General features: G+C 41.1%; 1 protein-coding gene across 1 annotated transcript in view; it reads right to left on the reverse strand.

The window, feature by feature from the left end:
• tenm1 (teneurin transmembrane protein 1) overlaps nucleotides 1-18,746 on the reverse strand; it is a 179,577-nt gene that overhangs the window by 34,460 nt on the left and 126,371 nt on the right. The window contains exon 22 of the mRNA XM_034598108.1: nucleotides 14,262-14,494. Within this exon, the coding sequence (XP_034453999.1) occupies nucleotides 14,262-14,494 (233 nt within the window). The remainder of the gene's footprint in view (nucleotides 1-14,261; nucleotides 14,495-18,746) is intronic.

Here is an 18,746-nt window from a genome sequence, read left to right on the forward strand (position 1 = left end):
ACAGCATCTAAATTATGCTAGCTGTAGCTGATTATAGCCTACGGTATTTCTGTACAAAGTAACTCTGTGTGACCGACAAGTGAATGCAGACAAATGGGCAGTTTCACCTGCACAGCTGGCCCCTGTGAGGAAGTCTGGCTATAAATAAAGTCGGCCACATTAGCTGGGCAAAGCCGGGAGGGTTCACTAACTGCGGAAGTCCAACTGTAAGTGAAAATGAATAACACACCGTTTCAGTTTCTTCAGCTGGCTGTGTGGTTTTTACTGCTTCCTTTCATAATTTCTTCTCGAGAACATACAATCCTGTCCGTTTGTGATCATGTGAGTACGTGTGAATTTGCGAGCATGTCAACGTGTGCGAGCGTGTGTGCATGCAGTGAAGTAGCTAGGTGAAACAGATAAGGCATGGCAGTTAATCACATTGTGTGCATATGCAAATATAGAGCGGATAAATCAGTGTCTGCAGATGAAAAATTCACACTCCTGCCCACCCACGTAAGTACGCACACGCACACGCACACACACACACACACACACACACACACACACACACACACACACACACACACACACACACACACACACACAACTTTTGTGAAGATACTCAGGGTTGGGGGGGTGAAATAAACCTCAGCACTGTGAAATAACACTGTCTGTGCATGTGTTCATATTTTGCATTTGCTTTTGAAAGTGTTGAATTCCATGCTTTTATTTTTTCCATTATGCATCAAACACTGCTCTGTGATCTATGACACACAGCACATCTATGAACTCACTCATTGTAGTCGTCCTTCAAGTGCTGTTTCCAATGGCTCTTATTCTCCCCAATCAAACACTAATTATAAATCAATACAAGATAGCACCATAATCGAGGACGAGCATGTATTTCTGGTAGATCTTTGGTATCAGAAATAATTCATGCTTCTTCTTAATTATTCATTAAAGCCCCACAGAACAGACAGTGGCTTAGTAATTAAGTCTGAATCAGCGACTGTGGCTCATCTAATTATCAAGCACTATAAGTTTGTTAACATATTAACCCGCATTAATTAATTATTGATAGCTGCCTTTATTTTGAGCTGGTAGTTCCCGACTACAGATGCATCGTGAGGCGAGACATTGCGAGCATGCAGGCTACTGGAAGGAGATTTTGCAAAAGTTACATGCTAATTTTTGAGCGAATAAACATTTTTTGTGAAAATATGCGACATGGCAGTAATTGCCTTGTTTGATAGCACAAGAGAGATCCAAAGCAATCAGAGAGGCAGCAGACAAACTCAATTATAAAAGCAATTGAAATGCTTTAGACTAGAAAACTCCATGAAAGGCTGAGGGGTTTGGATCAGTGCAAAAGCGTCTGAAGATTATGTCGCACGCTTTAGAACATCAAACAAACACAAGGAGGTCTATCAATAGAGGCTTCTTCACCAAACACACCATCACAACAACAAGCCAGTGAGGCTGTGTAGTGGCAGAGAGAGGAAATGGGATCAGATGGGAGAAACAAACGGTTTAAGGAATGAAAAAAGTGGAAAAGAGGCACTAAACTACTATGGATCATAAATCTGTATGTACAGCAAACAACGTTTCTCACATACAGAGACATCACAGCAACAGAGCCTGAGGCATCTCCAGTACAGTCTTTATGACAGATACCTGGCATTGCAGCCCTTTTACTTCCACCTCTTCCAAAAGAGTTGTGTGAGTTGCTTCTCTGTTCTCTCTTTGGTCTGGCCATTGGCCGACTGGAGAGCTGCAGGTGATAATAGTACCCAGGTGCAAACGTTTACTGGCTGTGGTTTATTTCCTATCCTCCATAGCCCCTCCGTGCACTCTCACACAGGCAGGCTGAATTGGACTGCCAAGCCAAACTGTGCCTGCCACCATCACTCTTCTTATTCATCTTTCTGTCAGTTTGTTTAAAGAATCAAGATAGAAATGACCTGCATGGCCACAAGTTCACTATCTCTCCCTTCATCAGAACCCTCTCCGCTCCTCCTGTCCGGGACAAATGCATCTATCTGTATTTGTGTGTGTGTGTGTGTGTGTGTTGGTCATTCACCTCGAGTAAATGCAATTTATTCCTCCACAGTGGTGAAGATCCACTCCTCCTGTCACCTTGCCAGGCTCCCAGTGGAGGCTGACAGGCCGGCTGCCAGCAGCGGCCATCGCGACCAGTTAAAGGGACACGTGTGTCACATTTCCCATGATCACACTGACGTTGTCAACCTGACATACTTTTAACAAGGCACCATAACTAACTCTGCATCAATTCACTTGGAGAGGCAGAGTAGGCCTAGGGACCCAGAGGCTGTCAGTCAAAAAACAAGAATTGAGAAAGGCACGCGGACTCACACACACGCAGCACCCTTGATGCACCGGTTCAGCCTTTGGCCTTCAGCCTGCATCTCTTATTGACTCAGGGCTTCATTACACACACAGTGAGCTTCAGTAATCTCTCTGAAGCCACCGTACACACTGTGACTACAAACAAGGTAGCTGTCAGTCTGTGCTGTTCTGCCTAATACATTACTTGAATTGGAGGCATTTTAAGGGTAAAGCCTTGTTTTTGCCTCGACGAAGCTCATTGACTAGATTTTCTTTGGTCCTCAGTAAATCTTGGCAGTTGGCTGACTGTTTCCTCCCAGAACGCCTGAGTCCTCCTCTGACCCATGGTGATTAGGAGGCAGACAAACTACTTTCTGAGATGGATCCCTGTTTTTCAAAGTATTCAAAGACACATCATGAAGTACTTTGACATTGTGAACGATAAAAAAGAAAAATAAAGTTCCAGCCACATAACAATGCATGACAATGAACTTCAATGATCCCTCGAACACTGCCATCAAGCTTGAGTTCAAATCAGGTTTTAATTTAGAGTCTTGTCACTGTCAAGACATGCTTTTGTTTGCTTACAGCTGGTGCAACTCCACCTGATAACAAATGGTCCAACATGCAGCTGTTTGAAAGGCAACATATAACTCCTGTCCTGGCAAATGTGCATTGTTTAGAGTTTATTTTAAAATACTGCTATTTGTCTACAAAAGCTCTTAATGCTCAATAATTTTATAATTCAAAATCATGTCTTCTTAATCTTGCTTTTATAATTCTGTTAATGTCTCTCTTTTCATCACCTTCCTTTATTTCTTTTCTGGCTTTTCCACTGCTTTTACTTTCTTTTAATACATGTATTTAATGTATTTAACCCAATTTAATGTTTTGGTTTTTCTTCACCACAGATGTAATGTCTCAAATCCTGCTGTTTTTAACATGCTTTTATAAGCTAACCTAGTAATAACATCCAGATAACTTATATAGATAAAATTATTTCTTTTTTGGGTGAATTTCTACCAATCCTCAAAATCCTGTTCATATATTGAAAACATTTGTCCACTGTGTCTGTAGGCCTGCAGGTCAACAAAGGCACCAGTGAATATAGTTTGAGTTTAGTGGAATACATTTTAGTTGTTTGATAGCCAAGTCCTCATTCTGTCTGGAAGAAGCTGTCTCATCATAATCGAGACAACGTTCACCAGACAAAACATTCAAATGTTTAAATGACCTACTGGATGTCTTTGTTTCCGGACAAGCACCCTCTAGTGGTTGTGAAATAACGATTACACAGAAGTAGTGTGACCTTGTTATAGCACATAAAAACTTCTTTCACACCAAAAGCTAAGGTTTGACATTGCACGGAGCGACAGTATTTCCTGTGGAGAGAGTAGCTGCACTTTCCCATCCAGCTGTTTCAGCTAAAGAGGTCCTCAATACATGAAGTCTTGCAGATAAAGGTGCCATATTGTAGAAATGAGACTTCTCTGCTTCTATTTATAATGAGGGCCCAGGTGCTATATAAATACTGTGAAAGTTTTCAAAGGGCTCAATCCACACAGTCCATATTCTGAAACTGTGCTTTAACACAAGCTGTCAGGACTTCATGACATTGTGATGTCACAATGAAACTGTTACTGCCCTAAGCTATGCCCGCAGCACAGCGCAGCCGCATCCACAACTTATTCGGTCTATCAGAAATCTGCTGTATTTGTCTCTATGTTTATTTATTGTTGTTTATTGTATCCGTGACTTTTTCGACCAATTGTTGGATCACCTTCCTCTTTCTCTTTTCAGGTTTCCTGTTTTATAAGTTACACTTTTCTAAACTATCCAATCACTGCACCTCCCTGATCTCCCTGATGATCTTGGATACTGCGGGCACACACACCATCTTGGCCGGCCCCGACACACTTGCACAGTAGCCGTGTACCAGCCGAAGAGAGAGCTGGAGGCAGGAGCAGTGGGCTCCGCCAGCGTTAGACCTGGACACATTGCAGAGTTTCACCCCAACACTGTCAGATGATTTAGAGTTTTGCACCGCAACCAGGCCCAAGGCTCTGGTGTAAAGTTCCACATCAAATCCAGCCAGAGCGATTTAGTCCAAATTTGACCATCTGTTCAGCTCATTTCAACCTTGACTGACTATTGCAATTTGCATTTACCGGTGAGTTTCACCAATCCTCCGTGGCAGGCTGCGTCACTCAGAAAAAAGTCATCCAATCTAAAGAGAGGCTCAAAGAGACGGCCCTGTTCTTGCTAGAGTTCCAGAAAGAAGCCTGAGCAGGGAGATGTAAAAAAAAGAATTGACATGATTTTTGATTCTTAAAACCAAATCATTATACTGTTTTATACATGTCAAAACTTAACATAAAAAACAGGTATATTGTAAAATATGGGATATTTAAAGTGAATAAAAATTGAACCTTGATCAAAACGTATTGGCAGCAGCAATTTTACAATCGAATTGAATGGAGAGAGATTAGGTTGTGGATCTCTGAATTTAAAAAAATGTAACTACTATACAATAACTGATAGTGGAGTAAAAAACCTCAACCATAGCCTATATTCAGAAACCTACATACAGTTGGATTTAGGGTGTTACTGTAGCACAGGACACTTCACATGTTCAACACCAAAGACCAGCTCTGAATTCTCAATTATAAACACGTATTGTTATTTACGTGGAATGTTTACCGACACTGATTTTCTCAATACAATACAGGGGAAAAGGCTGAAAGGTGTTTTTGTAATAGTGAGTAAACAGCTTTAAGATTCATGCAGCTGTCAGGAGCACACATTTTGGCTGCCACAAAGTCAGCAGTAAATATACAAACAGGACATTGGCCGTGTCTCTGCAGTTCTTTGTCCAATCATATAAAAATTGCTCCCTGGCCGGACAATTCCCAGAATTACCTGTGTGCTTTGCTTGATGCGCTTTTGCCTAGCCCTCCGGATTTGCCGCTGGCAACTGTATTATTATTAGCATTCGTTTTGGGGGAAAAGAGTCTCTGGCAGAAACTCATATTGTGGCTGCTCACTGATGCACGTCTGCTGCACAAACCACTGCCGATCTTCTAATTGTCATGGATGCTGCGGCGACTAAACAAGCCGTGGTGGAAATCGCATGACCCAACGGCTTCACTCTGTTTTGCATCATTGTGGTGTATGCTGCTGTTTGCCTTGCTGCGTGATTAATTCATGTGTGTATCATTAATGCAGGAATGTCCAGGGGCAAAGACAAAAGCCCGCTCAATGTGAAATGAAATGCAGGAACAGGCTGTTAAAATAGCGGCGGTACGATATGCACGCGCTCACACATGAACTGAATCTTGGAGATAAAAACACAGTGTGACTTATCAGATGCCCTTGTTTTGCAAAGCAGTGCTCTGTTTAAACCAACAGAAACAATGCTGGTTGACCCTCTTGAGAGGGAAGGCAGCCACAGGGCCAGTTTAATATGCAGATGAGGTGCGGGACTGCCGCACGCTGCAGGATTTAGTCACAAAACACAGAGCTCTCTCTCTCTCTCTCTCTCTCTCTCTCTCTCTCTCTCTCTCTCTCTCTCTCTCTCTCTCTCTCTCTCCATTTCATTCACTCTCCTGTTCTCTCTTTCCTTCCACTCCCCATTTTTCTCTATTAATTTCATATTATTTTGTTGCTCTCCCTCTCCCTCTCAGTCCTGAGCTCCCTCTTTGTCTCTATCAATTTAATCCTCTCCCCCTCTCCCTCTCTCTTTCTCTATTTTGTTAGATGCAACAATCACTCTGCCCTAAATGCTATGGGAGCTAGAGGTAGAATAACAATGGCAACTTCATCCCCAAAGTTAGAACACAAAGCAATTGGCATGGAGGCTACACAGCCTTTAGAGATCTTATAACTTTACTCCTGCTGCCAGAAAATACAGTTTGGGAAGTGGCAGATTTGGGGAAAGTTAAACACGGGCTGCAGCGATTAGAGATGTGCATTTAAAGGACACTATACCTCTCATATAGGACTCCTCTGCTGCAGGAGAAACTGGGGGGGGGGGGGGTGGGATTTTCTGAGTTAATGGTTGGAATGTGGGCTTGCTGACAACATCAAATGTTTGATCCACACTGATGAAACAAACAGGGAAATGCTCCTGCGCACATTGCCACGTTTCCAGCCATTTCTGTAAATGAGACCAAAGATATCCCTAAGCTGCTTATACTTCAACCACCAGCCAAGACAGATACTGTATAACATGAAGCCTGGCGATCCTGGCCTGAGTTTTGCGGCTGAGCAGCGATGTGCCATGTGAAGCATATTTACCCCTGGCTGTGTCTCCGCTTTTCAAAACTCCCTGGCTGTTCAACATGCTAATAACCGCGACCACTTTTAAACCCCACTGCTCCATTCGTCACCCTGGCCCCGCTATCTCGGCTCTGATGGCGTGTCGCAGCTCCGGGGCTTGAGTGAGATGGGGACAAATGTGTTGTGTCTGTCAGTGTGGGGAAGAGAGAGATGGAGAAAGGGACAGGGGGGGAAAAGCAGAGGAGGAGAGAAAAGAAGAGGATAGAGAAAGAGGCCAATGGGGCAAGAGAGAGAAATGTGGTGGCAGTGTGTCAGCTTCTGATAAGGGCATTAGTCTGCCCCCTGTGGGTCAGATTGAGAGACCGACACTGCACTTACACACACATGCACACACACACACACCTCTCTCTGAGGATGTCAGCTTTGCTGTCTGGGACTAGACAACAAAAAACAGATAAGACCTGCGCATGGCAAACACCAACAACTAAACTCTCCTTCACTGGACTCGCTCTGAACTCCTCTGTCCGAACCGACAAATGAAGCGCACAAAGATTTTGTTTTGACATTCGCACAGCTACTGTTCACCAAATGTTCATGTTGTGAACAGATGACATCCAGAGATGAGAGCCAAGGCTGTTGGGTCATGTGGGACTGGTGCTGCTTTCATGTCAGACATGGGATCCATCCTAAATGGAGCAGGGCCGTTTATTTACCATGCTAATTGACTGCAGAAGCACATGTGGAGCAAACTCTAAACAATGCCCTAGATCTTGTGTGAAGTCAGTGTTTGAAGGACACAAGATAATCCCTGCAAGTTTACGCTATGCAGAGACTATAAAATTGGGCAATGGCAGCGTGCTCGATAATGCTGCAACATTGTTGGCTAAATGAAAATTATGGATTACCATTTAACAACTGTTTGCTGTGTTGTAACAATATTATGTGTCACAGCCGGCCCGCTGCAGCTATGTCAACAAGAGGGCACAGGAATGATTTATCAGTGAGACAGGGGGAGGGATAGAAACGGAGATGGAGGGAGTGGAGAAAATGAAGGAAAGCTCTAATTTGGTGCGCAGAGCTCACCAGAGGACACAAGACAAGATCGATGCCGCAGAATCACAGAGCCACAGCTTCAAACAAGAAACGAACTGATATTTCTCTGTGAAGTCTACCACTCATTACCATTGGTAAGATGGTGCGAGAGGAGGAGGAGGAGGAGGAGGAGTGTGGGCTGTGGCAGATGGATGACAGAGAACCAGGGGAGTCCGGGCATAAATCTCCAGAGACCCTATGAGAGCTGGTAAGTTGGAGCACAATGGTCACAGAAGAAGAGTTTGAAGTGCAGTGAGTCAAACAGTATAAATACCTGACTGAGAGAGACATGGAGTCATGGGACAGAATATTCTATTACTGCAGAGATACAGCACGTTCTCAGAGATAAGGGATCAGGAATCAGCTCCAATCTCGTTTTCCTCTCATCTTTTCCATCTGTAGGCACTTTGGAAGTTAAAGGAGAAATAAGAATCACAGATCTGCTGTCCAATTTGGATCCACTTTTGGTTTGTTGGGAGCCAGTGACATTTGGGGAGTGGAGACACTTCTACACTACATTTGTCTATTGCGCTCCATCTAGACTGACTGCCTCCGACGTCGGACTGCGCTGCACGAGCGAGCAGAGTGTGACTGACAGGAGTGGCCGCGTCAGACTGTGGGTGTAGCTTGAGTGACAGCCCCGTGGCTAAATCTCCTGAGCGACCTAGGGACGAGGAGGTGGCCCGGTGTGTGGGTGTGATTGGTGAGGGCAGGAAACAGATTATTTCCTCTTCCTTGCAACATGTTGTTGTTTTTTTGTACAAAGGGAGCCCCCGCAAGTCAGAGTTTTCCCAGAATACATATGATATTAGCTATGAAGGGCCCTGATTCCACAGATGCTGGGTGGTGAAAACAAAGATAGGCATAATAATCTACCATTTCAACCTCAGCAAGATACAACATTGAACTCTGTTCTTTCAAAATCAGGACACAAGCTTCATTGCATCCATGATGAATTTACTGTCCTTGATCAGAGCACAGCAAACTGCAGTATTACGTTTTTGAAGGTTTTCATCCAGATGTTGGAAAGGTAGGTACATTATAAGAGGGAGGAGACCCATCCACAAACAAATCCAGATTTATGTCTTCATGTGAAGTCCTGATATTACAACAGAACCCATTAGCCACTCTATGGACACCATGATGACGTTGATGAATGATAGATAATGTTCTTCCCTCCTCCCTGACATTGCTCTCAGTGAGTCCTCTTGTCCTTCTCTCTCATTTATATTCACGGGCATCATCGTCAGGGATGCAGGTTATTAGAATACAAAACAAATGAAATATATATATACATGTATATATATATAAGATGAAATATAACCATAAACCTTGTTACAAAGTTGTCATAAAAAATAAAAATATCCAGACAAAATGAGCATATAAACAGGAAAATAATAAGATTATTTACTTTAATCAGTCATGCAAAAAATTCTGAAATTGCAGATTTGAGTATTGCAATTATCGGCTCCTGTGTGACATCCTGGACTCAGTTATTTCCTATTTTATATTGAAATGGTCTTTTTTCCATGTCTGTTGTTTTTCCTGCTGTGTTTCATCACCTATGTCTCGACTGTTATTAGTCCTCGTGTAGATTGTCTTTCCCCTTTTGTTGCCATGGTGCTGTTGGTTGTACTGTGTGCAGGATTCATAGTGTTCCCAGTGTGCATGTATTGTGCGTTTTGTTATAGAGTTGAGTTTTCTCCCGACTGGTCATGTTCTCCTGTTTTTGACGGCAGACCGTTTTTAGTTTACTTCTTTCAAATAAATATCTGACCTGCGTTTCTCTATTTCTTTTGTTCCTTCCATCACTTGTGATGAGTATGTGCAAGTTCATGTTTCAAGGTCAGTGGTCATTTCAACAATTCAATTTAATTAAAAAATAATATTGAAATATTGTTGATCTCTCAACACCAATGCCAAGTCAACTGTTTGACTTTGTGTCAACAGGTGGTGTCAACTACACTTCTGGAGATAAGTACAATAGACAAAACTCAACAAACACCAGCTTTCCCTAAAGTGACAATGGCTGTTTCTGAAGTCACCCACTCATTCACTAACCCCTACTTCACTATATAGTTACTTCTATGTAGATGACTATATAGTGAGCTCATAGGCAAAAGAAACTGCTAACTACTTAATTTGATGCACATATAAGACATTAAATTAGACCACTCCCCGATTGTGACCTCTTTCCTGATGCCCCACCACGCAAAGTCCTCAATTGAATTCAATTCAAATACACTATTCGTCCCCAAGGGAGAGCAAACAAAAGTGCACAGACAATTCATCCACACAAAAATTCATCCACACACAAAAAACAAAACAATGTATTAATATGTGACATTAGAAAATGCCTACTCAAGGATGGATAAGGTTAAAGTGCATTCATCACGTTAGAATGAACATCCTTTGCTCTGTTACTGTCTGTTGCTCTGTTACATGACTGTCTGTCATGGCAATCTGAAATGCATTCCTGATGGCAGTCCTGTCCAACATATCAGTGCTGACTATACTGAGTTATTCATGAGTCAGACCCAAAGCTTAAATTTCAAGTTCAAATTATCTGAGAAGCATGCAGCTACTGAGAAAACTAGAAAGTAAAATCTACATTTTTACAGAGCATCTTCATCATTATGACAAGTATGCTCTATATCACGCATGCTCATATTAATTATGAAACCTCAACTAAATGTTTTAATAAAAATACAAAGTCAAAAGTCATTAGGCAAATCATACTTTGCCCTAAAGGTACAAATATCTGTAGCCTACTTGAATGAGACCATTTGTGAATGAGGACTGGCTTTATAATCAGTTAGCCAAAAATAGAAAACTAGGTTCCTGCAGTGCTCAGCTGGTAGATGAAACCTTGCACATTTAGAAACTCTACTCTTACTTTTTAAAGGCATATTAATTCTATGAAGCCCAAATGTAGGCAGAATTCTTTCGATTTTTACTTCAGTTTTTTTTCTTTAATGCTAATTCTGACCTTTACTTGAGTATTTTATAATGAGAATCTTTACTTGAGTTCAGGTTTTAAGTCTTTCCCCCACTGCAGATATATTATTTCTGTTAAACAGTCTATGGAAGACTACATTATTTATGCTGTAAGGAAACATGAAAGACAGCAATTAAAGTCAGAACTAATTCTTTATTAAAATAAATTATTTAACTATTTGTGGGTGGCTCTACAAATACATTTTAAATGGCAGAGCAACCTTTTCTGACATATATCAAAACACTAAAACTTTGTGCTCTACCATAACTCAAACCAAATCACAATATAATCTATATTGTGTGGACAACTGTGACTAAGTCTTGATATAGTTTACCATCTATTATATGTTTTAAATAAGACTGTATGTATGTATGTGTCATATGTATACTGCTATTAATTACTGCTTTGTCAATATTGTATTGTGTTTGAGTTTTGTGTCATTTATATTTTAGGTTTGCACTATTTGTGTTTCTGCTTCTATGGGATGGATATAAAAATGGACAACATGCAAACCTTTGCAGTACAGACTGTAAAAGGACAAAATAATTGTTGCAGTAAAGGGAAGCTGTCGATAGGGGGGGCTGTCTCACCCAACAGCCCTACTTCCACTATGTATAGTTCCAGCAAGCAGGCCGGGCAGAAGAAAGGAAATAGAAATGTAGTACAACAGCAGAGAAGACACACTGCTGTAATCCACTGCTGTCAGCTAATAAGAGAGGGTAGAACGATTAACCAATTCTAATCGAGACTCCAGGCTTAACGTCTGATATATATGTGCATTAACTCACATTCAGCTTGAACTGGGCTAAAGCTAGCAGGGAATCGGGGCTGCATCTTCAGCCTTGTGTGTATTAGAAAAGCTTAATATGACAGGCCTATTTTGGTTGAGTTTAGCACCCACGAGTGCCATTTTCTCCCATAAGCCAGGGGAAGCCATGCTTACCCTGTTAGTTAGGCTATTATTGTCATTTTAAAAAAAAAAGATCAAATAACTTTCCTTGCCATGACCATCTTATCTTGTTCTCACGGCACAGCTAGTCCCCGTTTGCCAGTATTTTAAAATGACTGTACCAGCCTCCCTCTGGATGGCAAAGTGTGCAGTGGATGGTTAGTTTGTACTCAGCTAATGTTGCTGCAGGGGCATTTAATTTGTGTTACAGGGAAGCCTGGTGACACTGTGTGTATGTATTTATATTATACTGTATGTGTGCAGGGGCTGATCCAGGGGTGGGGCCCGGGGTGCACTTGTTCCAGCTGAAATCTGAAGTCTAAAGTCACTAACAATAATTCATTATTTTCTATTTTCTTATTTTCTTTGCTTGAACAATGAACAGTTTCCAAGATATATTCAACTATGTGTGGCTTTGCTCAAAGCTACAGTGCTAACGCTGAATGAGGACTTAAATGTGCACCTTACTAAATAAGGAACGGGTCATGGATGTTGGACATATAATATTTGCCCCTCTGTGTAAAGTGTGGCCCCTTTAAGGCCCCCGATTTAGAAAAATCCTAGCTACACCACTGCATGTGTGTATAACTGGCAATAAGGGTAACATGAATATGGAATGAGCTCAAAGGTCTAATCACATGTGTGTGTATGATGTTTAAGTTAATTGTTGTGGCACTGTGTAAGGGATGTATGTGTGTAGCTGTTAATGATCACAGGAAGAAAACAAACTCAAAAGAAATTCACCTTTGATGTATTCCCTTACAATTCTTGTAATTTAGGCTTTGTGGATGAGTCAGTGCAACCCAGAATAGATTGTTCCATTTACGGAGCTCTTACATGTGGTGAGTTGTTGACTACAAAGCTGACACAACAGACCTGTTTTTTTTTTCCTCCACAGACATTTTGACAGTGAGCCAACATGCACAACACCAGTGTCCTGACACTGGGGCACCTGAATGGACTACAGCCATAATTACTGGTTTCATTAACCATATTTGTGCTTTTCCTGCGGTGACATGGCAAAATATCTGCTGTGTGAGAGCTCGAGTTTGGCAGAGAGGGCAGGCAATTTTCTTGTTATGAATAAAATCAACATTTTGTACCAATTAATTATGATTTAAGGTAAATCATGTGAAGGAAGTTAGGTAATTACCTTTTAAAGGTAATCTTTTTTTCCACCAACAAATATGATCATTAATATTGAGCGTAAAATTTTATTCTTGCTGGTTGAATTAATTATTATTATTCAAAAAATGGTCATGTAAGGTCAATAAATATAAATGGGCACAAACACCACATATCCATCAATCCATCCTTACCTGTTCTAATTGGCTGATGGTGTGAATGTGATGGGGCAAAATATGCTTGCATGAATTATATGAGACATAAAGCTTTATATGACTCTTCTAATGCAAACAGTCATAGCACCAATATGTCCCAGAATAAAAACTCAGGAAAAAAAATATATATATATATATAATGTAGAAAAAATACATTTAATCATGGGTTATAATGGGTTTGTGCCATGATTGTATATTCTCAGACAAAATACTTCACTATGTTTTGCAATATGCAAAAATGAATAATTCACAGATAATTCAAAATAGGCAGCATGTCTGGAGTGAATGAATATTTCTGAGCAGGTTTCTGAATATAAAAACAGTAACCTCCCACAGAGAGGACAAGTCGCAGGAGAGATTCATGGATACTGATATCAATTATATGTTAACTATTATTATACATTTTGCCTAACCGGGATTGACGGAGGATAGAATGTGTGAAATGTGAGCTAAACCCTGTTATATGAAAAGAATCATACCACCCTCCCACACAGATTAGCATTTTATAAATACTGCAATGCAAGGAGAAAGCCCAGTGTCTCAGAGATGGTTTCAGGGTCATCACAGTGAGTTTTTATGAGACCAGGATGGTAGACCCCCATGACAATTTCAATACTGACAATCCAACTATTGCTCTTGATAAGGACAAATAAAAACACACCTGGATTTTGTTAAAACAATAGCAAAAGAGTTAGTTTGATGAAGTTTTGAAGCAGTATGGGATCATGGGAGTTGTTGTTTTCACTACCACTGCTGATCAAAATCTACCCGATGCTACTCGATTCTTTAATGATTGGTAATTTGTTCATCCACGTTCGCAGCAAACAGCAATGAACAATTGGGATTAATTTACGAGTTACTGATACAAACATTGGAAGAAAAAAAAACAGCTGACTTCCTAACTGGCTAGCAGCCATATGTCGTCAGCCCCGACAGTTACATCAAAGATGGTCAAAGCCACAGGTAAAACGGATATGGCACAATTAAAAGGCGACCAAAATGAAAGGTCCCGTTACAACAACTACAACAAAAGCATATACCTGCACAAACACACACACTTGAATGGACAGTCAATAAAAGGATGAAAGTGGGGGGCAACAACAAACAGCTGTTTCTACACTCCCAGAGAGAGGGAGAGGGCCGAGTTTAGCCCAGCACACAGGGTGTGACCCAACCAACCATCACAGAGGAAAGAAATGCCAATGTGTAGTGTGCTGTAACTGAACTGACTGAGAAAAAAAGAGTTGCTCAGATGCGGCGTCTGTGTTTTTCCTACCTCGAGGATTATTGAGTGCGGCCTCGGTGGCCTTCCTGCCCTCTCCGCAGTGGCTCTGGTCAAAAGGTAGACACTGCTCCCCTGTCCCGGCCACCACCTCCATGTTGCGTGACGGGTCTTTCGGCTGCCCGAGGTTCCTGACCCGGTACACTCTGCGACTGCTGGTGTCCGACACGTACAGAACCTCCCCCATTGGGTCCATGGCCAGGTAGTACTTATGAGCAGGGCTGGTGCTAGCGGGAGAAGGTGGATAAGGTTAATTGGCAATCAAGTTAGAAAGCTTATTAAGTTTAAATGATTTTAAGTATTTTAATTATACCATGATAAGATACTGGCAGAGTTTTCCTTTTTACATTGACAAAAGCTGATGTCACTACATTCAAACTTATTTTCACAGTGAGATTGCCCTATTTCAGGAAATTCTAATATTATTCAGTTTTCACGACTTGACAACACCATTAGCTGAAGTCAAGGCATTTAGTGGCAATCAGGTCATCCCAGTGAATAGCATTAGTTTGAGAAACTCCAGGAGTACACTTGTGCCTGTGCTGGAACAACATGATTAATGTCTTCTAATTTAAATAGTACAGATGGCCACAGCCGCTGCAGCTGAATAATAGTTCTAAGTGATAATTGCATTCTTAGCATTCTTCAGTGAGTTTGTTAGGAAAAGGAAATTTAATAAGCTCATGAATCTAGAGTATTAACCAGTGACTGATATTTCCCTTATATGTCACTGCTTACACTTAATAATCCCATGCAGTGAAGACAACCTGGGCCGACCTCTATATTTCATTCATATATACAGTATATAAAACTCTTTTTATCAATTTTTTTGCATTTTATGTTTATGCATTTTATATCAGAAGTAAAGCGCTTTGAATTTCCTCGTTGTTGAAATGTGCTCTACAAATAAATTTGCCTTGCTTTGCCTACATACCTTCAACATACTATATTCAAACTACATGAAAAAACTGTGCACCAGTGGTAAAAGGTTACACCTGATCTGTTCAAGAGACAACTAGTGCCCCTTCTAATGTGCTACACCTTTCCTATATTACTCTTTATATGTGCAGAACAGTACATTGCCTAAACCGGATAGTTGTGTACATCAAGGTTAAATTAAGTTGACAGAAGCCGTGGCAGGCAGCACAGAGCAGATCCAGCCGGACAGGATGTGAAACAAAAGAAGAACAAACAACCAGTCAATTTTCTCAACTAAAATTACAGCCCGGCAGTTGTATGTCTCCTTCAGCCAATGCACTTTCAGTCTACGTGAAAAAAATATTCCAGACTCATATAAGGTCACACTGACCTTTAGCTTTTGACCACTGAAATCTAATTAGTTTATCGTTGAGTCCAAGTGAAACTGATTAATATTTGAAGAAATTCCCGGAAGGCAGACTTAGGGAATCATGTTCAAAAGACCAAAAAACATGTTTTGTGAGTGTCCTCTGACCTTGACCATTGGCCACACAAATCTAATTATATAATCTGTGAGTCTACGTGTAAATCTGTGCACAATTTTAAAGGATCCTCTTGAGGCGTCCTAAAGATAACGTGTTTACCAAAATAGGGATTTGTAAGTTCACCGTGACCTTGACTTTGACCTCTGACCATAGTTTAAAAATACATGTGAGTTCACAGTGATGTAGACCTTTGATCTTTGACCGAACTCTGTTCATATGTGAGTTCAACTGAATGTTTGTTCCAAATTTGAAGGAATTTCCACTTGGTGTTTATGAGATATCGTGTTCCCAAGAATGGAACAGATCGGGGGACGGACAACCTAAAAACACTCATATATTACATCACTGCATTAACATGAAAACTGGTGGTACTGGGCCAGAAGTTACACACTCAGAGGATTTTCACAATAAACTCATTGCAAATCAAGGACAAAAGACCAAAACAACGAGGAGACAAAATCCGACAAACAAAACACTCAAACAACAACAACAAAACCGTGCTGCATATGCAACGTCAAAGACCAGCGGTTGAATCCAGAGGTAAGCCTGATGAGAACTGACTTCATTCAGCCTCATACCGACTGTGAGCTGTGTATGTGCTGTTGTTGTGCCAACACCGTGCACATGTAGCACGGAGACGACTTGACTTGTCTCTGTTCATAGTCTGCAGCTCATTAATTTCAGAAAACCTTGGAACTCAAACGCAGCGATTGCAAAAAAATATGTGAGAGTGATTTTGAATTTTGCACATTCTATATTGTAACTAAACGAGATCCAAGCAGTCACTCTGTAATGTGAACGTCAGCTGGCTCAAAGGCTTCTCACAGTTAATTCAAAGACAGCTTACATTTACTTTTTCTCTTTCCACGAGCTATTCAGCGAGAAATATCTTGCACAGGAGATTAGAGTGTCAAGAAATACGTTTCTACCACATGCATGACAATTGCATGTACACTGACTACATACACATTGACACCAGTATTCTGATATTAACCCAATTAAGACCATGGTGTGAATACGACACTGCCTGATAGCAGTAGCCTGAACCTTCTCACAACCCAGAAAAAAAACACACTGCAACTGAGGCAAGGGTGCTGTCAGTCATCTAGTCCATTAAGTGCATAACTGTTTACAGACCTCTGGACTGAACTGCACATACATAATTTAAACTGGGTCCTAAGAGAGTTGTTCAGCCAGTTCCAAAGTGTGCCGCTGCTCCGCGCACTATATCATATTTGTTAAGCCTCTGAAGCGACCGCAAGCAATGCATGGTGAATATAAGTGATTACAAAGCACTTCACCTGTCTCTCACTCAATTAGATGCTTACATCTCCAAATACATCTATACAGTGTAAATGAATTGAACAACAATAACCACAACAGCAAAAGTAATCCCGCTCCACAGCCTCCCTTGTTCCCTCCGCGCAAAATAACAAAGCGATGATCAGAGAGGACGGAAAGTGATCTGGTTTATCCTGACCATTTCTCCGAATCGACCGCCTGAGCGCTCAGATAATACTGTAGAAGACTTCCTCCCGTATTTGCTTTACTCTTGCCTCAAACTCTTGAAGGGAAAGAATAGACAATGGTTTTACAGTTCGTACATCCCATATTGTCTCCCATCGGAGAGCACCTTGTTTTGAAGCCCTGTTGGGCTGATAGGCACTTTGATGGGAAGAATGTGGAGTGAAAAGCTTTGAAAGCTGAATATGGATGAATAATTTATGTATTTGGGAGAACAATAGTATAGAATAAAAGAGAAACCCTAATGTGCTGCTAACAGTAAAAAGCTGCTGCAGAGGAAAAGCGTAGAGGCAGGAAAGGAGAAACCTCCAGGGTGACGTGAGAGTATCGAGAGTGCCTTCATGAAAATCCAGCAGCTATAGGCTCAGACCAGGGACTTTTTGTCATAAAAAGCTACACTACGCCCCCTTGGAGTGCCAGAAGATGACCATTTTAACCATTTATCCAGGAGGCCGACTGTCTTGACCATTCAGTCAATACTTTGGTTATTTGTTCACACTAACATAACAGCATTTTCATTTTAAAACAGTGTTTTCGAATCAAAAGGATATCTTATGTTATAGCTCTGTATCAGAAATATTCTCCCACTACACTAACATGCCTGAAAATGCAAATCACATGACCTTTAGAAGTACACTGGTCATGAGACATTGTAAACAGGAAGCAGATCGTCTACTCTGCATCCACTGATAGTTGAGGCTCAAGATGTTTGTTTTCTTCAGGGTAAGGGTTATGTGACAGGAGCGTTACAATCAGGACAGGATATGTTGTGACTGATAAGACTAAATCACATGAACGTAGGTGTCAGACACGCCTAAAGCCTTTTCAAATCCAGTCAGCAGCGTTTCCCCTTAAAGCCCCTTAAAAGTCGTACGGACGTCAGGCGTAACTGAAGAAAATGTTAGTAGTTTGAAAACTAACTTATTCATTACATTTAGACAATTTCATATAAATACTCAAAAAAATTATAAATTCAGCTTCATTCACATTGTCTATTATTTTGGGCTATTTCAAGAATTTATTTATTACTTTTTAACATTATTATTAGTTAAATTTTCATTTCAACTTTTTATCAATTTAATAAATATTTATGGTAGGCATTCACCATAGCTTGTGGATGAACAGTATGTACACAGCCAGTTAAACAGTACAGCCATGAACGCTCAGCCAGATTATCCCTTTTGCATGGTTGATAACTTTGGCATGCTAGAGATATGGCATCTTGAAAAATCTCTTTTCAAATCAGATAAAACCCTCTCTGTGTCCTCCCCCCCCCCCCACTCAACACACACACACACACACACACACACACACACACACACACACACACACACACACACACACACACACACACACACACACACACACACACAAAATCGGCTCGATATAACCCCTGATAGTAGCACACACGCAGACGGGAGCACAAACATGTACAGACCCACATATACACACAGACAGACACAAACCCTATAACATCTGTCTAATCTTCTGT

This window comes from Hippoglossus hippoglossus, chromosome 10 (genome assembly GCF_009819705.1).
Source record: "Hippoglossus hippoglossus isolate fHipHip1 chromosome 10, fHipHip1.pri, whole genome shotgun sequence".
NCBI lineage: Eukaryota > Metazoa > Chordata > Actinopteri > Pleuronectiformes > Pleuronectidae > Hippoglossus > Hippoglossus hippoglossus.